At 33.7% G+C, this 18,320-nt stretch overlaps 1 protein-coding gene across 2 annotated transcripts in view; it reads left to right on the top strand.

Moving 5' to 3' along the window:
* IPO11 (importin 11) overlaps positions 1-18,320 on the top strand; it is a 230,444-nt gene that overhangs the window by 47,969 nt on the left and 164,155 nt on the right. For both annotated transcript variants that reach the window (XM_008527674.2, XM_008527675.2), the window contains exons 8-15: positions 3,865-3,913; positions 5,388-5,458; positions 7,942-8,134; positions 8,843-8,995; positions 11,201-11,244; positions 12,708-12,798; positions 14,976-15,023; positions 15,813-15,918. In XM_008527674.2, coding sequence (XP_008525896.1) covers positions 3,865-3,913; positions 5,388-5,458; positions 7,942-8,134; positions 8,843-8,995; positions 11,201-11,244; positions 12,708-12,798; positions 14,976-15,023; positions 15,813-15,918 — 755 coding nt within the window. The remainder of the gene's footprint in view (positions 1-3,864; positions 3,914-5,387; positions 5,459-7,941; positions 8,135-8,842; positions 8,996-11,200; positions 11,245-12,707; positions 12,799-14,975; positions 15,024-15,812; positions 15,919-18,320) is intronic.

The following is an 18,320-nucleotide window of genomic DNA, read 5'->3' as shown; positions in this document are numbered from 1 at the left end:
AGATCTGTATTAATTTTCACAGTGAGTTTAGGTCAGCTAAAATATTACTTTCTGTGGATTGTCTTGGGGGTTGCACAAAAACTGCGGGAAAAGTACATGTAGTTGGATCTTTGGGTCTACCCTACTAGATTGGACCAGAGCCACTCTTTTTTTTTTTTTTTTAAATCTTTAGTATATTTTGTATATCAGTAAGATTTTGATTGAAATGATGGGCTGGTTCTGTTGTTAAAAGAATTTAAAAACTGCTAATATATATCATTATAATGTAATTGCTATTTTGTTTAAAAAAGTTACATATTTTTTTAAGTTAAAAAACACAGAAAAGGAAATAGGAAATAAAAAATCATTTTTAAAAGTTACTATCAGAGATAGTGCTAAAATTTGTAAGTATCCCGTAAGACGTCTTATGCATTTTCTTTCAAATATTCTTTCTCTCTTCCTCAATTTTTTTATAAATGGGACCTACATGCTGTTTTTTTACTTCTTATTAAACTCAGTATTTTGTGGATGTTTTTCTCACGTAAGTAATATGGTTATCTGTCATGATTTTAATGATTGGTAAATCCACATGATTACTGTCGGTGGACTGATTTTTTAAAAAATGATAAAATATGGAGTTTCTATACTGTACTTGCCCAGATAGCTACTGATGGACATATAGATTGCTTCCAGTTTTTAATTGTTGATAAATGATTGTGGAATGAGCATCTGAGTACATATGTCATTGTGTGCTTTTCTAATGATCTCTTTAGGATAAATTCCTGGAAATGGAGATGTTGGGTTAAAGTTTGTACACATTTATAGTATTGATGCGTATTACCAAATTGCCAGAAGTTATATCCAGAACCAACCACAGTTTTAAATACCGATGCATTTTAAGTATTTATATTTATATCTATTGCCATAGTGCCAAAAAACATTTTCTAGAAACCAGTTTGACAGCTCCCCCTCAATTCCCTCACTATGAATCTAAGTTTTCCACGAAGGCAGAGACTTTGTTTCATTCACTGTTCACCCCAGAGCTTGAAACAGTCTTTACCATATAGTAAATGCTCAATAGTTATTTTTAAATGAATGAGTATATGATATGGTAGAAACGTCATCTCAAAAAGCTCAGTACTAATGTTTATTTGTAGTACTGTCACTGAGCAATGGGCTTACTCTGCTTGCTGCAGTCTGAGCCAGTTAATCACGATGAGGTAGAGCTCGAGAGAGGAAGCTTTTATTCGATTACCCGGCATAATCGGAAGATGGCAGACTAACGTCTCAAAGAAAACCATCTTAATTGCAGAATCTTGAGGCAATTGTATAGGGAAAATGGGCAGTAAGGAGGGGTTTTAGAAATGTTGGCCTTCAGGCAGGACAGACTCCAGGGTCCTTTATTGTTCTTTTCTTCTGTCAGTGGTGATGAATATCCTCCAGGTATTTCTCCTTCCTGGAGGCCTTCTTGTTCCTTGGGAAAATTTGTTAAGAACAAGACTATCAGAGTACCTCAGCAAGGGTATGTGCACAAGATCAGGGCCATAAAATCATGAAAGCATGTAGTAATTTATAATGAGTATATCCTAGAAGGATTTTAACTAGGAAAAGGTCATTTAGTGTGACAAGATGGCCTCACTTACATTCATTTACAGTATTATTGTATCATAAAATTATATTAGCTAAAATATTATGTTCGTCAATTTTTGTCCGGCAAAAATGGATTGATTTGAATCACATTCCTATAAACTGAAATAGTGGTTCTCAATGGATACTGTCAGTATTTTGTGAGCCTTTGGCTTCCCTTGAAAGTCTTCTGTCTACAGAGACTATACGTCAACCTTTACTAAATTATAAATGCTATATTGTAGCATTTAAGGTATATTGACTAGTTGGAAAGAGAGTATAGTTTTAACACATTAAGGACAGCCTTTCAAATAACGTAAAGATCTTAAAAATAACATGGAACTTAAAAGATACTTGAGAAGTACTGTATAGTAGTGGTGAGATTTTGGTTTCTGGAGACAGGTAAAGTAGATTTGAATCTTGACTGGGCCTTTTCCTGACAGCATGTCCTTGGGCTTATTTACTTATCTTCCCTAATACTCACTTTCCTTTTTTGTATTATGGAGATGAAATAATAGTACCTCATTGGATATTGTGAGCATTAAGGGAGATAATTTTTGTAATGAGTTCAGCAACTAAAGTGCTCTGTAAATTACCGTTTAATATTATTTTAATATGAGTTCTATTATTATGTAACATAAGTCAAGTTACTTACTTTATTTAGACTACAGATGTCAGCTGTCCACAATTCTAGAAATCCCTGATTCTCTTGTAGAGCTTACTAAAATTGATGGCCTGTATAATTTTCTACTTTCTTTGGAGAACCCTGACTGATAACACTAATTTTATTTAAAAGAAAGTAGAATAAGATTCCTTCTATCTTATAGCTACTACCATATGGGACCATGGGACCCTTGTATAAATTTAAGACACATATGGAATCTCAGTGATCTTATCCTTCCTACATTGAAACATTTTGCTGTTTCATCATCCTAGGAATTATTTTATTGTTCCTTATTGTCACTTATCAGTTATTCTCAACTGTGCTTAAAAAGACTGAAGTAGAATGAAAATAGAAGAATGATGGAATTGCCAGAAGGATGAAGCAATAGCGACATTAATTGTCATCCTGCAGTTTTCTTACTGTGTTGCCTACTGTGCCCACTATATTGTATCATCTTTCGAGAAGGTATAAAAGAAGACTGGAAATACTAACTTTTTACTCTGTTTTTAGCTTTTGTTTAACACAGTTGAGAATTCAGAATTCAGTTGAGAATTCAGAATTCAGTTGAGAATTCTTCCCGAAATGGCAGAGAGAAGAAAATTGACAGAGGAAGATGTTTCATAATTTTTAGATGAATCAGAAGATGAATGCTCTCAGAGACTGAGAGCAGAACTCTAGACCCTATTGATGGTGGTGAAATTATCTAAGTAAAATCTCAGCCTCTGACTCTTTAGATGATGATACCCTAGTGGAAGTGTCTCAAACTCAAGAATTGATGAGTGAACAATATATTTTTAAGGACACAAGGAAGTATAGCATTCTATTCTAGTTAGTTATTCCTCAGGAAGGTTTTCATTGTGAGAAAGACCTGAATCATTCTATTTGCTAAAAGGACATGTGACATCTTTTATGGTGGTTGTACACCAAAATTTGTTGATATGAAGAGGTCTGCAATGTTTAAATTCTTAAGAATTTTAATAAAGTTGTTTCTCATTATCCCTTTATATTTATTTCTGTAAAGTTTTCATAACATGTTTTAAAATATATATTAAAAAATAAGAGTTCATTGAGCTGGTATGGTAAATGGTAATGTTTGTCTTCTCTGATATCTGAAGGCTTGTGTGTTTAATACTTGAGATTAAGAACCTCTGTTTTAAATAATTGGTACCATTTATTCATATATTGAATACTTATTATTGCCAAATACCATTCCTGGATTCTGGGATAGAGCAATAAACAAAGCAAAGTTCTGCTCTCAAGGAACTTGTATTCTAGTAGGAGGAGACAGAGAATAGACAGTGTGTCAGGGGGTTATAAGGGCTGTGAAGAAAAATAGAGGAATAGAGAGTATTTAGTGAAATAGAATACTTAATAAATTATTTATTTATTGCAAAGTGATTTAGGTAACTGAAGAGATGAAATACTATAGTTATTTTCTTGTAGAAGACTTGTTTAAAATAATGAATTTCTTTTACTTTATCTAATTTTGACTTTTTTAAATGATGTGATAGTCATGTTTTAGTATCCGGGAAAAGTATAAGGTGAATGTTTATATCAGAATAAATCGAGACACTTAAAAAAAAATTCTTTCCTAGGGTTTTTTACATGGAATATTTGACCGTCTGAAACAATTTCTGGAATGTAGTAAGTACTTCCATGACAGTAGTTTTTACTATACAATTCTTACTCATTAATAGCTTCTGCTCTACACTTGCAAATCTGGAGAGAGGCTGTAAAATCTTATATTTTGATAATTAGTTCTCTGAAGTTAAATTGGAAGCTCAACTTTGTCTTCATATAACTGTCTTGTCCTGAGTATTGAGGAAACCTTTTTTCTAAAAATATCTATTTTGTGTCCATTCCTTCCTCTGTATTTCTGTTGCTACTACTCTTTTCCATGTAGATATCCACAACCGTCATATGTTTAACAAATATTCATTAAGTGTAGACCCAGTGTCCAATGCTGTTTAGACTTCTTAGAGATTGTGTTTCTTTAGTACATTTTATGTATCTATATAATACTATAAACTTCCATAAATGGTACTTTCATTTTGTAAATCCCTTGTTCCTTAACCTTCAATGGTTTACCTCTAGGACCCTTTCTAATACATTACCCCATACAAGGAATTTAGTATGTATATTTGTATTGTATTATATTGGTGGTTGGTTTGTTATTCTTTTGTCTTCCCTATGATTGTAAGTACCTTTGCTCAAGGTACACACACATGTATAGGATATACACATACACGTGCATACATGTGCACATAGACATATGTATATCCTGTATATGTGTGTTTTTGTATACGTGTGTGTGTATTTGGGGACTTACTATCCTGAAAAGATATTTTAGTGTATTCACTTTTAGGGAGTTGCTGATTGTTTTATGTCATTCATTTTCAGGTTAGTAAAAGCATTGTTGAGTCTATTGCTGTGCATTGTTCTGGGTACTGTGCATGCAAAAATGAATAAGATAGCTCATCTAATGTAGTTTATTTTTCTAAAAATGGTCATTTTTCCTGGTCATCCCCATGGAAGAAGCAGAAAGAAGAATAAAAGTCCTTCCAGGAGAGGAGAATGAGATAAATGATGAGACAGAATATGAGTATGATTAGAGAGCAGAGTAGTTGATGGACAGATGGACATTATTTGAATGTACAAAAATTCGTTAATTATGCCGGAGAAATTATCAGAAGAAAATTGTCAAAAGTTGTAGGAAAAATAATGGGTACATTAGTCTTTGAATGCTCTGTTTTTACTTATGTTGCTTGAAAAGTATTTCAACTATGACTAATTTAGATTTCTAAACATGATTTATGATTGGATAAACTTTGTATCATTTTACTTTAAAATGGGCCCATTTGGCATTTTAGGATGAATTTTGTGAAATATAGCACTGAGGATCACTGTATCTAAGTCCAAATCTTGATATTGCTTTTTAAAAACTTTATTTTTATGGTTTATTTGTTTAGAGTTGGGAGTACACACTAATGAGTTCATAATGCAAAATATGAAAAAGTATATCTGACAATATTTTTGTAAAAAGTTTTGTCATTGTCTTGGTTATGAATTTATAGAATATTATAAACTTGTACTAATATTTGAAATGTATTTTTAACAGGTAGAAGTGTAGGTACAAATAATGTATGTAGAGATAGACTGGAAAAGACCATCATTCTTTTTACCAAAGTGGTAAGTTTTCTTTTTATCTTAAGTATCTTTTCTCAAATAATATGCACATACTCAAGTTTAGTAAGGAAAGTGATATTTTTCTAAGCAGACATTTTTACTTTAGTGTAAAGTGACTTATTTTCTAACTGCTTATAGGAATGCTAAAAGAAACTTTTGTGTCTTGAAGGCTTTAGAATGCATATAATAGTTAAATTTATATACCGTATATCATAGTATTGATGTAAAAAAATCAATCCTAATAAATGAGAAGTTGTTTCCCCTAAAGCTCAATATTCTCAGAGCCATTGGAAAAAGAAGATAGCAGTGCAGCTCAGCAGGCAGTAGATCACATGTAGCAGGCAGTGCATTGTCAGGAAGTCAGTATATTCAGAATGACAGATTATCATCATCAGTATCTTTTGACTGGAATTATATGGGTGCACTATGCTAGGCAATGTGTGTAAATTTCTGATAAAATTAAGCTTTGTAAAAATAGTAGTTTTTATGAATTTTTTTCTTTTCTAATCTGAGGAAGATTAGCCCTGGGCTAACATCTGCCACCAGTGCTCCTCTTTTTGCTGAGGAAGACTGGACCTGAGCTAACATCCATGCCCATTTTCCTCTATGTTATATGTGGGACATGTGTCACAGCATGGTTCGACAGCGGTGTGTAGGTCTGCATCTGGGATCCGGACCAGTGAACCCTGGGCCCTCAAAGTGGAATATGCGAACTTAACTGCTGTGCCACTGGGCTGGCCCCAGTTTTTGTGAAATTTTGAGCTTGGAAGGTTGGGAGAAGTGTAAAGAATTTGAGTATAGCATTCAGGAAGACCTAGTTTGAAAACTGTGTTGCACCAAAACAGGTAGTTTAAGACAGGTGGCAATATCTAAATCTGTAGCCTATTTTCCCTGTTTCATTGAAGGTTAATTAACAGGATTGAGGTTATATGTTCCTTGGGAGGGGAAAAGGGGAGTAGAAGTGAGCTGTTCTTATTTTCGTGGTCAGGTAGCAGTAACCTTTGGTTTCAGTTGTCTTTATTTCCAACTCTCACATTCCAAATAGCCTCAACAGCAAAAGCTCACCTAATCTTCCAAGATCTGGTATAAAATTGACTCATATCATTTAACTTAAAAACAAAAAATACAAAGCAAAGTAAAATAAGATGATATGGTTCGTTAGTGGGGCTCTGCAGTGTTCATAATTTCATTTATGAAATTCATATTTATGATCTCTATGACTTTATTAAAGCTTTTAAAATCTGGACATTTCAAACTGCCTCCAGATAGAATTGAATAACTTTGAGTGCCTATGAGGTCATCACTCATCCTCAGCAATTATCAACAGATGGTTATGGTCAATTCTGTTTTGTCTCTCTGTTTCTTCTTCTTTCCCTCCTTGCTGTTGGTTTTAAAGCAAATCCCAGATATCATATAGTATTATCTGTAAATATTTCAATATGTGTCTTTAAGTGATAAAGGATTAAAAAAACCCAAACACATAAGACCATATCACATTTAAAAAGTAGGAATGACTTTTTAGTCAGTTTTCAGATTTCTCATAAATTTTTTATAGTTGGTTTGTTTGAATCAGGATTCAATAGTGTCAGTCCATGTTTTTTTCCCCTTGCTATTTATTTGTTGAGGTGACATATCATTTTCTGTAGAATTTTCCATGTTTTGGATTTGGCTGCTTGCATCCCGATGTATTATTTAACATGTTCCTTTGTCTCCATACTCCTCCTCCCATAGTTCTTATAAATTTGTAGTTAGGTATAGAGGCTTGATCACCTTCAGGCTTTTTTGTTCGTGGAGGAGGGTGAGGATGACCAGAATGCTTTACAGGTGGTGCCCTGTATTTCGTATTGTATCACATCAGGAGATACACAATGTCTGGTTGTCTAAAATTGATAAGTGAGCTGTCCATTATAAAGTTTCTCAAGAGCCTTTACCCTGTTGATTTTAGAAGCCATTGATGATTATGACCTAGATCCCTTGTTTGCATAGGAGTTACAAAATGATAGCATTCTAATTCTGTTATTCCTTTTGCATTTATTAGCTGGAATTCCTCTGTAAAGAACAGATCTGTCTCATCAACTATTTGATACATCGAAATACAGTTCATGCAGGAAAAGCAGGATAATTTTTTTTGATTCTTTGCCTTTATTACCTTTTAAAGGCCTATCTTTTGTATACTTATACTTTTTGTGTCATATTTACCCATTGTTACCAAATTAATTATGAAGTGGGTCTATTTTGGACCCTGTACTGCAAATATAATAGAAAGTTCTTGTTATGAGATATAATCTGATATAATCCACACTATATGATGTACCCCAAGAAGTATATAACATGTATATTACATGTGAAACTGTATATTCACAGACTTTCCACCAAAGTTTAAAACTTAGTAAACGTTTATTAGCAAGTTATAACTTGAGGTACTTATGGATGATTATATTCTTAGATGAATTTGGAGAAGTAATTCTTAATTTTTTTCTTTATAGCTTTTGGACTTCTTGGATCAGCATCCCTTTTCGTTTACTCCTCTAATTCAGAGATCACTGGAATTTTCTGTAAGCTATGTATTTACAGAAGTTGGTGAAGGCATTACATTTGAACGATTCATTGTCCAATGCATGAATCTTATTAAGATGATTGTCAAAAATTATGCTTACAAGCCATCCAAAAATTTTGAAGGTAATGCTTTACTGGTAGTTTTATTTCTTTCGTTTCCTTATTTTAATCTGACTGAAGTAATTGCTATTTGTATGTGATTTTTTTTGAAATTATTTAAGTCTGAAAAGTAAAATATTTCTGGGACATAAAATAAAGATAAAGATAAGGGTCTTTAATATGCGAATGCTAGCTTTTAAAAACCATACAATGCATTTGGTAGATTGTCTTTTGTAGGACAGTAGAAGATCGGTTGAAGCCTAGGGATGTTAAGAATCAAGTACTACAGCAACCACTTCAGCTCATGTTCTAGGCTGTATTTATTTGAATAGTTAAAAGTTTTCTCTGACTTTATATAAAGCGAGGATGCTTCTAGGCAGGTTAAATTGTTTGCTATATTATTTGGGATTCATTAATGGGCATGTGTACTGAGATAAATGAGGAAGTCTTATAGGAGAGAGAGAGAGATGTCAGTCAGTCCTTTCAGTATGGTGTGATAATATAGTATGGTAATGTACAAGCTATAGTGTAAGACAGAAGCAAGACTGATGTGTGTGTGGTATGAAATAAGAAAAGCGTCTCGTTGAGATTGGTCCATAATGAAAATGAAAATTTGTTCACGACTATACCTTTTCTCTCAAGATGTGGTATTTTTAATTTATTTAAGTTACATAATCCAACTTGGGTAGAATGTTTGTCTGCACAATTAATTTGGAAATTTTATTTTTTTAGATAGCAGTCCTGAAACTCTTGAAGCTCATAAGATTAAGATGGCATTCTTTACATATCCCACTTTGACAGAAATATGTAGAAGATTAGTCTCTCATTATTTTCTCTTAACTGAAGAAGAACTGACAATGTGGGAAGAAGACCCAGAAGGCTTTAGTAAGAATCGATTTTCAGTTTTTGCATGTTTTTCTCCCCCTTCCATAAATGGATATAATCTATTTGAATGATAAGTATAATAACTTTGTATTTTAATATAGCAGTTTTGATCTGAGAATTTTGATTTCTAAAAATTAACTTATCCTCCTCTCTTTGTTAGCCGTTAGATCAAACCGAGAAGGAGAAAATGAGTAACTTGTTCAAATATATCTAATTTTCTCTGGAGAGAGATTTTGTTAATTTTTAGATGTTCTTATGACTGTATCATGTAGTTTAAAACAAATATAAAATTAATTGTTTGTTTCCATTGTCAGATCTGTTTCTACTATGTGATTCATTCCATATTATTTTTTTCAGTAGTTTTTTTATTGAGGTTATGATAGTTTACAACACTGTGAACTTTCAGTTGTACGTTATTATTTGTCAGTCATATTATAGGTGTGCCCTTTCACCCTTTGTACCCACTCCCCACCTCCCTTCCCCCTGGTAACACTAATCTGTTGTTTTTGTCCATGTGTTTATCTTCCACGTATGAGTGGAGTCATAAAGAGTTGGTCTTTCTCCATCTGGCTTATTTCGCTTGATATAATACCCTCAAGGTCCATCCATATTGTCGTGAATGGGATGATTTTATCCCTTTTTTTGGCTGAGTGGTATTCCATTGTGTATATATACCATTTCTTCTTTATCCCATCATCAGTTGATGGGCACCTAGGTTGCTTCCACATCTTGGCTATTGTGAGTAATGCTGCAGTGAACATAGGGGTGCATAAGTCTCTTTGAATTGCTGGTTTCAAGTTCTTTGGATAGATACCCACTAGTGGGATGGCTGGATCATATGGTATTTCTGTTTTCCATAGTGGCTGGTGCATAGTGGCTGCACCAGTTTGCATTCCCACCAGCAGTGTATGAGGGTTCCTTTTTCTCCACAACCTCTCCAACATTTGTTATTTTTTGTCTTGGCGATTATAGCCATTCTGACGTGTGTAAGGTGATATCTTAGTGTAGTTTTGATTTGCAGTTCCCTGATGATCAGTGATGGTGAGCATCTTTTCATGTGTCTGTTGGCCATCCTTATATCTTCTTTGGAGAAATGTCTGTTCATATTCCCTGCCCAGTTTTTGATCAGATTGTTTGATTTTTTTTTTGTTGACCATATTATTTTTTATTTGTAGAAATTTTTACTTCAGAAAGAAATTTGGAGATGAAAATTTCTGAATTACTGAATGGGTTATCTATTTAAATTTTAATTTAAATTAATTTTTTGATGGTTAAAATGTTTTTACAGGAGATCTTTTTATCTTTTTGAATTTTAGTAGTACATAGGATAAATCTCTCCAGGGCCTTGGTACAGTAAATCAAGGCATTATGTGTCTAATAAAGTGCTTGTATGTGAAGATAGTTCCTGTGTGTGAATCACTTTTGCTGTGGTCAGACGTAGGTATATTTTAGCCTCCACTCGTCCCTTTGGCTGGGTGCCCTTGTGTGGTTATACACATATGTATATATATATATATATATTTATTAGGAAATGTTTTAAGAACACCTTAAACATTTTGGAAGACTTATTTTCCTCTTCTTTTTGTCATTTAAAAATAATTTTAGTTCATTTAGAAAATACTACACTATACAACGTGTCTCTTTTGTTTTTGCTTTTTCTCTTAGCTAAAAATCTTGTTTCATATTGCTTTTTTTATGCAGTATATGTAATAATACAGCATGAAACACTGAATCCTTAGATTTTTAAGTCTCTAAAGTATTTTACTTTAAATATAGGAAATGTATGGAAAGTGCGATTATTCATTTTAACTTGTAAAACATTATTGTATTGAAATAAAATGGTTCTCAGGATTGTAGCTATAGTGTGTCATAATATCAGATACCCTGGAAGTGACAGGTGCGGTGAGCTTTCCTCTATACAGAATTAGTAATGAAAGTGGGGATGATTATGGATATAAGCACTTGATAGGTGACTGTGATATCCACACATGTGATCTATAGATAACACATGTGATCTATGGCTTATAGTAAAGAAGTGTGTGTAAGGCCTTCTGTTCTGGAGGATTTGCTTTCAGTGTTATGTTTAACAAATTCACAGAAATATTATACAGATATTACTTAAAATATTTGTTTTCCAAACTAAGATTTTGGAAACATCATTATTGCATTTCTGGAAAGCATCATTTGTCATATTTTTAATTGCAGCAGTGGAAGAAACAGGAGGAGATTCTTGGAAATACAGTTTGAGGGTAAGTATTAATTGAGAGAAAAATTGGTAGGGAGAAGCTTAATGCTTCTGTAACTCATAGTAGAGAATGGTACTCTATTGAAGATTCCAAACATTGTTACACAGATAGAAAACTATCTATAATTGCAAGAATTGACATTTGAGAGGAAAGTACTTAAATTATGAAATTTAATCTGAAAAATGTTTTTTGGGGTTTGCAAACTGAATTTTTATTCATTTTGCAGTACAGTTGATTGGGAAATAATTGTAATTGCACAAATAGAAAATGTTCTTGAAAGTGAAAGCTACCTCTTTTTGGTGTTTTCCATCCTATTTCTGTGATTATAAAGCATCTTTTGATACATTATTTCTCTTCCTACCTACTGTGATTCTCAGAGATCAGCCCATAGCTTTTTAGTTATAGAATGCTTTTTAAACGTGTTTATTGATATGACCAACATTTGAGGGAGATTGATCAGATGTGGTCTTTGAACAGTTCTTTTTGTGAAGACTTGTGTTTACATAATTTGCCATTATTTTTCTAAACATGTATCTTAGTGTTTTTAGTTTCATAAGTTTACATAGAAAATGAGATTGTAAATCAGAAAAATTGCTTTAAAATTTTTTTTAAAAATTCACTGCTTTAATTTTTAAAACTTTCTCATATAGAAAATTTCAAATATATTAAAAAATAGAATAATATCATGAGTCTGTATCTAAAACCTAGTTTATCAGTTATCAACTCATGGCTAATCTTATTTCATATTAGCACCTCCCCCCCAACTTGGATTATTTTGAAGTAAATATCTGAGATGATGTATTTCATTATTACATATTTGAGTATGTATACCTGTAAGATTCCTTTTTAAACAGGAAGCAGAACACTTTCAAAATTTAATTATAATTCCTTTATATAATGAAACATCTGGTGATTCAGTACCTTTACGAACCAGAATGAATCATCCTTTTTCTGTAGCTAACACTGTGATTTCTGTTACTATTTGTGTCTACTAAAAGAAATACTACTCTGTGTGGTGAATTGAATTTATGAGTTGCTGTTGTTACTTTTTATGTCATTGCTAAGAAGATATATACTTTTTAACATATTAATTCCTGGACAGCCAATCATGTATATACTCAATCTATAAATGAATGTGGCTACAGATTGCTTTTTTAATTTAAAGAATTATTAATTAAAAATGTAAATCATTTTCTCTCTTTAGTTTTGCATTTTTAAATGCATAATACCAAATAATTGGAATGGAGAAATAAACTTTCTAGATGTTATGAATTAAATTATTATAATTTGATTATTTCCCACTGTGTTTACAAAAACTAGTAATCTACTTTTTTAAAAAATCAAGAATTAGAAACATTTTCAGAGTTTTAGGGTTTTAAGAATGAATATTTTTTTTCTTTATTGTAGAGTTAATCAGTACAGTATACCATTATTTTCATCAGAAATTTGTGTTTTTTTCCCTCCAGCCTTGCACTGAAGTACTATTTATAGATATATTCCATGAATATAACCAGACTCTTACTCCTGTACTTCTAGAAATGATGCAGACACTTCAAGGTGAGGAATACTTAGTGATACTTTGATTCATCTATTAATGAATGTTCAGTTGAAATAGTTGGAATGTCCGCTATGTGCAGTGCACTGTTTTCTAGATCATATAGTAGATATGAATTTGAGGAAGACAGAATAGAATGTGTTCTTTTCTGAAGGAGTGGCCTTCAGGATAGAGAACAAGAATGAGCAATTCACAAAAGAAGGCCTTGAGACAGGCCTCGAATGTGAGCGTTAGATTTTACTATTGTCAACATACGAGTAGCCTAAGCAAAATAGCAGGCAGGCAAGTATATTGCTTGGGGAAGTGGTCTATCTGGAGCATGTGAGAAGTAGTGGGAGAAGAGGTTAGCATATTAGCCTCAGAATGGTGGCAGTGGGAATGGAAAGAAGATGATGGATTTAAGAGGGATGAAGTGAAATTTTTAGCACTTTATCATCACACTTGGTATACAAGTAATTATTTAACTATTAACAATGATTTATCATTTCTGACTTTCTTTTATACTGTACATTCCAGGGAGCAGGCTTGATCACATCTGTTTTGTTCACACATTATTCCCGATTCTTGGCACACTCAGTAGCTAATTTTTGATTGACTCTTGACAGCTGATTGCGCTGGGTGAGGAAAAGTGATCAAAGTTGATCCTGAACTCTAGAGTCTTCATGACAGGGAAAGCAGTTACTAGTAGTGGTTGGAGATAGAGGTATACTTTCGGAGTGTATATGTAAGGAACCTTGGGAGAGGAAAAGATGTTTAAAGACAGAACCTAAGACTTCCCACCTTTAGGGATATGAAGAGGTGAAGGGCTTGCAAAAAAGTGAGGTAAGAAGCTGTCTCAGAAGTGTGAAGAGAAGTGTGCCCGTGAATCCTGGAGAAGAGCATGTTGTCAGAAGTCCGCTGCTGTAAGAGACAGAAGGCAGTGGAATCTTCAGAGACAGTAGATTATTTAGTTGGTTGGGGCAGGATCACACTGTAAGGCATCAAGGATTGAGGAGGTGGTGATCTAAGGAAGTAACAGCAAGAGATCTCCTGTAGGGAAGGAGGTTCCTGATCTTGTTTCAAGTTGTTGGAGGGTAGCTCACTCTTTAGGCTTTTGTTCTCTCAAAAGCTTAATAGTGTCCCTGCATAAATTATAAACCAAGGGAAAAAATGAGCTGTCAGTCAAATTTTACTGTGTTAATTTTTAAAGATAATTTGAATGTTAATTGTATTTTTGTGTAGATTGATTTCTAATGTACAGCTGAATTTCTTAATGCAGGATTACGCATTCTTAAATTTGATAATAGTTATACTGCCTAAGTTACCTTTTTGTTGAGTTTAGAATATTATTTCTGTTTTTTCCTGTGTATTTTTTTTAAACCAGTGTAGGAAAGTCTGTAAGCTATTTCGGTTACACTGATAATTTTCTGTGTGCTGGTAAGGTTTTCATTGATTTCAGAGTTTAGTTAGTTTTCTTTCTGGAACAATTTGCTTATTTAGGGCTGTACTTTACTTTAGCTTATTAGACTAGTGAGCTTAAGAGTTCATTTTTAACAGCAGAAAAATGCTTTGATAAGCTTGGCAGAAATCTTTCTATTGTAAAGAAATGTACTTCTTAAGTAAACTGTGTTTTTTATGTCTTAACCATAGTGTTCTTTCTGGATAGTAGTGCAGAGACTGCCAACTTTTTATTCTAAAGTTTCCATATTATGTAATGGCTATCACTTTTCTGTTTGTACCTTTCATTTTATTGTCATCCTTTAATATACTGTCATGACCTGGTTTATTTTTTGTTTAGAACTTCTTGTGTAAATTACCTATTCTTATTTTTGTTTGTTTGTTTTTTCTGTTGTGGTATTCATCTTTTTATTTTTTCTTTTAAGAATTTTCTTTTATAATCAGAGTGTAATATAATAGTTAACAATTTGTGGCATATATTTTTCTAGAATGTTGTTTGACATAATATTTTTCAAATGTGTTATAATGATTTTTAAAACTGTAATATGGCTTTAGATGTTGTACCTCTATTTTCTAATGGTGACGATAACAAAACTTAGACTTTCCCTTTATGCCTATATGAGTATTTAATATCACAAAATATATTGTACTTAACTGAATCGAGAAACTAACAAATTGAGTTTAAATGAAATATCTTTTAAAAACTAGGTTTATTTACCTTTACTGATATTTGTTTTTTCAGGGCCCACTAATGTGGAAGATATGAATGCACTATTAATCAAAGATGCTGGTATGTTAAACTAAAATGGTTTAGAAACATTTGTTTCCTCAGGAGATGGTGTGTTTGCTTTGTGGTAGGTGTTATGCTGGGAAAGTTGGGATTCAAGGGTGCCCAAAATGCAGGAACTGTCTTGGGAGGGAGGTAAACCTGAGTAAGCAGACAGTTGATTATAAGAGTACCAGTTGATTAATGCCAAAAAAGGTGAGAATGAGGTAGTACTGTGGCAAACCACAAGGGAGTTTTGGTGTGCCCAGGGAAAGTCTCCTAAGGAAGTGTAACGGGAGAACACAAGGGTAAGTGGGAGTTAGCAGGGGGAGGGGCAGTGTGGGAAGACGGTTCCAGGCAGAAGGAGCAGTATATACAAAAGCTTGAAGGGAAGAGGAGCAAGCACAGTTAGGTTTGGAACTGAAGTATTTTGGTTTAATTGGAACAGAGAGGTTAAGGGGTTGTGGTGAGAGATCAGGCTGGAGTGAGGGTAAGTAGGGACCAGATCATAAAGTATTCCAGCCATTTGGAAGCAGATGTTATTTTATGATTTTTGTAATTTGACTTGAATATTTTTAAATGAATGTAATTTTCTGTTTGAAAGCACTAAGGAGTATTTAGGAAAAACATAAAGTAACTTAAATAATGTTTCTAAAATGTCTGTTTAAAATAATTTCCCTGATTAACATATTGTAGATTTCCCTTTATATGTTTCAAAGTAGTCCCTAAGGCCTAGTTTCTTACACAAGGATGCTGAGCAGTTGGTCCAGTGTCTGAAATTAAAATTATTTTCCTCTCAAATCTTCTTCTTAGTGTATAATGCTGTTGGATTAGCGGCTTATGAGCTGTTTGACAGTGTTGATTTTGATCAGTGGTTTAAAAACCAACTTCTTCCAGAATTACAAGTCATTCACAATAGGCAAGTATAAAACTTTATTATACACTTCTTTTACCTTGTTTATTTTTCTAATGAAGACAAAAAGGCGTTAAATTTGCTTAAAATTAGAAGAAAGTCATTGTATGACTTAGCTGATCGTGTGTAGTGTAGAAAGGAATGAGACTTGTGAATCTTACAACTGAAAAATAAGCAAAGCAGTTTGTTATGTTATTTCAAATGTGAATTGTGACGTGTATGAAGTATTTGATGTTAGAGAAGATAGTTTGCAGGAGGAAATTTTATGCAAAGGTAAGGGAAGATGGAGGTCTCTGAATCTAGAAAGAAAATGTGTACAAAAGAAAGCCAGTTGGAGACTTAGCAGGGGCTAGGCTTGGTGTCAGAAGTAGCCTAACCAGAGTAACATCCACAAGAGGTGACCGCCTTGGGATCACACAGAGCACACGGCATGTCTTTTGGGAGAGGGTAGAGTAGGATGTGGAGACATTGTAGCTCAAAGCGTTTGGATACACTTTAGGCTCATATTGAGGTGCCTAATTCAGTAGTACAGATCTGACGTTTAGGAGAACTTTTGCGCAATTCTTATGTTTCATATATGTTTAAGTACTTGCCTAGTTATTTTAGTTTCAGATACTGAATGAGTAAAATGGAAGGCAAAGATCTTTCATAGCTTTTATAAATTTTTTCCTAGTTTAAAAGTAGAGACTTAAAAACATTCCAAGAGACTTTGTTCTTGTTTTGAATCATGCACTTCTGTTGATTTGTTTTCTGTAGTGTGGTACCTATCAGAATGCTCAGCATATGGTCATAGATCAGCTGACGTTTCTTGACTACTTTAATGCTGAGTAGAAGGCCATCCATATATGGATCGTTTAATAAATATTTAGAGCCATAAAATTGTAGAGGTAGAGATGCTTTAAAAGTAATTTTGACCAATAAGTAGCTATTTATCCATTCAGTTATTCTGTCATTTAGCTAATCAATAGATATTTTCAACACTTGGAATTTGCCATGTTCTGTGGAGCCAGTGGTGAGAGAGATGGCCTATGGCTTTGCCCTCAATGAGCTACTGAACCTCTGATGGAGAGAAAGCCTTCAGTAGGGAGATAAATATGTGGTTTGATTGTCCTTAAACCCTAGAGGCTATTTATTCTACACCTATGCTGTCTAGTACAGCACCTAGGACATATGGCTGTTGAGTACTTGAAATGTACGTAGTGCAACTGAGGAAATGGCTCTCATTTTAATTAAAATTCAAGTTTAAAAACTAACACAGTGTAAAATATGTGTTGATTGATTATGTGTTGAAATGATAATATTTTGGATATATTGAGATAAGTAAAAGTATTATTAAAATTTCACCTGTCTCTTTTTACTTATTTTAATATGGGTACTAACAAATTTAAAATTGCATACTTGGCTTGCCTTATATTTCTTTTGGAGAGAGCTGATATAGACTGGTTTTTCTCAAACTTTAATATGCTTGTGAATCACCTAGTGATCTTGTTAAAATTCAGGTTCTCAGGGCCAGCCTGGTGGTGTAGCGGTTAAGTTCCCGTGCTCCACTTTGGCGGTGCGGGGTTCACCAGTTCGGATCCCATCTGTGGATCTAGCACTGCTCATCAAGCCATGCTGTGGTAGGCGGCCCACATATACAGTAGAGGAATATGGGCATGGATGTTAGCTCAGGCCAATCTTCCTCAGCAAAAAGAGGAGGATTGGTGGCAGATGTTAGCTCAGGGTTAATCTTCCTCAAACACACAGACAAACAAACAAACAAAAACTACAGGTTCTCTGGGTTAGAGTGTGTGATTCTGTCACACTTCCAGGGTAGTGATGCTGCAGATCCAGGGACTACACTTTGAGGAACAAACTGACCCCTAATCTTAACTCTGCCCAGAAGTGACTATGGCTTTGGAATTTGACCTTTCTGAGCTTCATGCTCTTTGTCTGGAATAGAATGTTGAATGTGGTAATCTCAAAGATCTCAGTCCAAAATTGATGGTTTTGTGGTTTCTTCATTTACTGTACATAAGTGTTTATTTTTACATCTGTGACTTTGTTCAAACAGTCCCTATCCCTTGAAATGGCGTTTTTTCAATTTTCTGCCCAAAATACTGCTTATCTTAAAGGCTGTTCAAATCCCATTCTCCCGTCCACTCTTCTCTCTTGCCGTTCTAAAATCCTAGTATACAGCTTTGTGTTCTTTAATTCTTTTACGTATGTTATAAACTTTTTGAGGGCGGGGAATACTTAACATTTTTTGCAACTTTTTTTTTTTCCTTAACAAAGTAAACAGAGTTCAGAGTTCACAGAATTTTTTTGGTGAGGAAACTTGTCCCTGAGCTGACATCTGTTGCCACTCTTCCTCTTTCTCTCTCTCTGTCTTATTTTTCCTCTCCCCAAAGCCCCAGCATATCATTGTA

This window comes from Equus przewalskii, chromosome 20, assembly GCF_037783145.1.
Source record: "Equus przewalskii isolate Varuska chromosome 20, EquPr2, whole genome shotgun sequence".
Lineage (NCBI taxonomy): Eukaryota > Metazoa > Chordata > Mammalia > Perissodactyla > Equidae > Equus > Equus przewalskii.
This window is presented reverse-complemented; position numbering and strand designations above follow the sequence as displayed.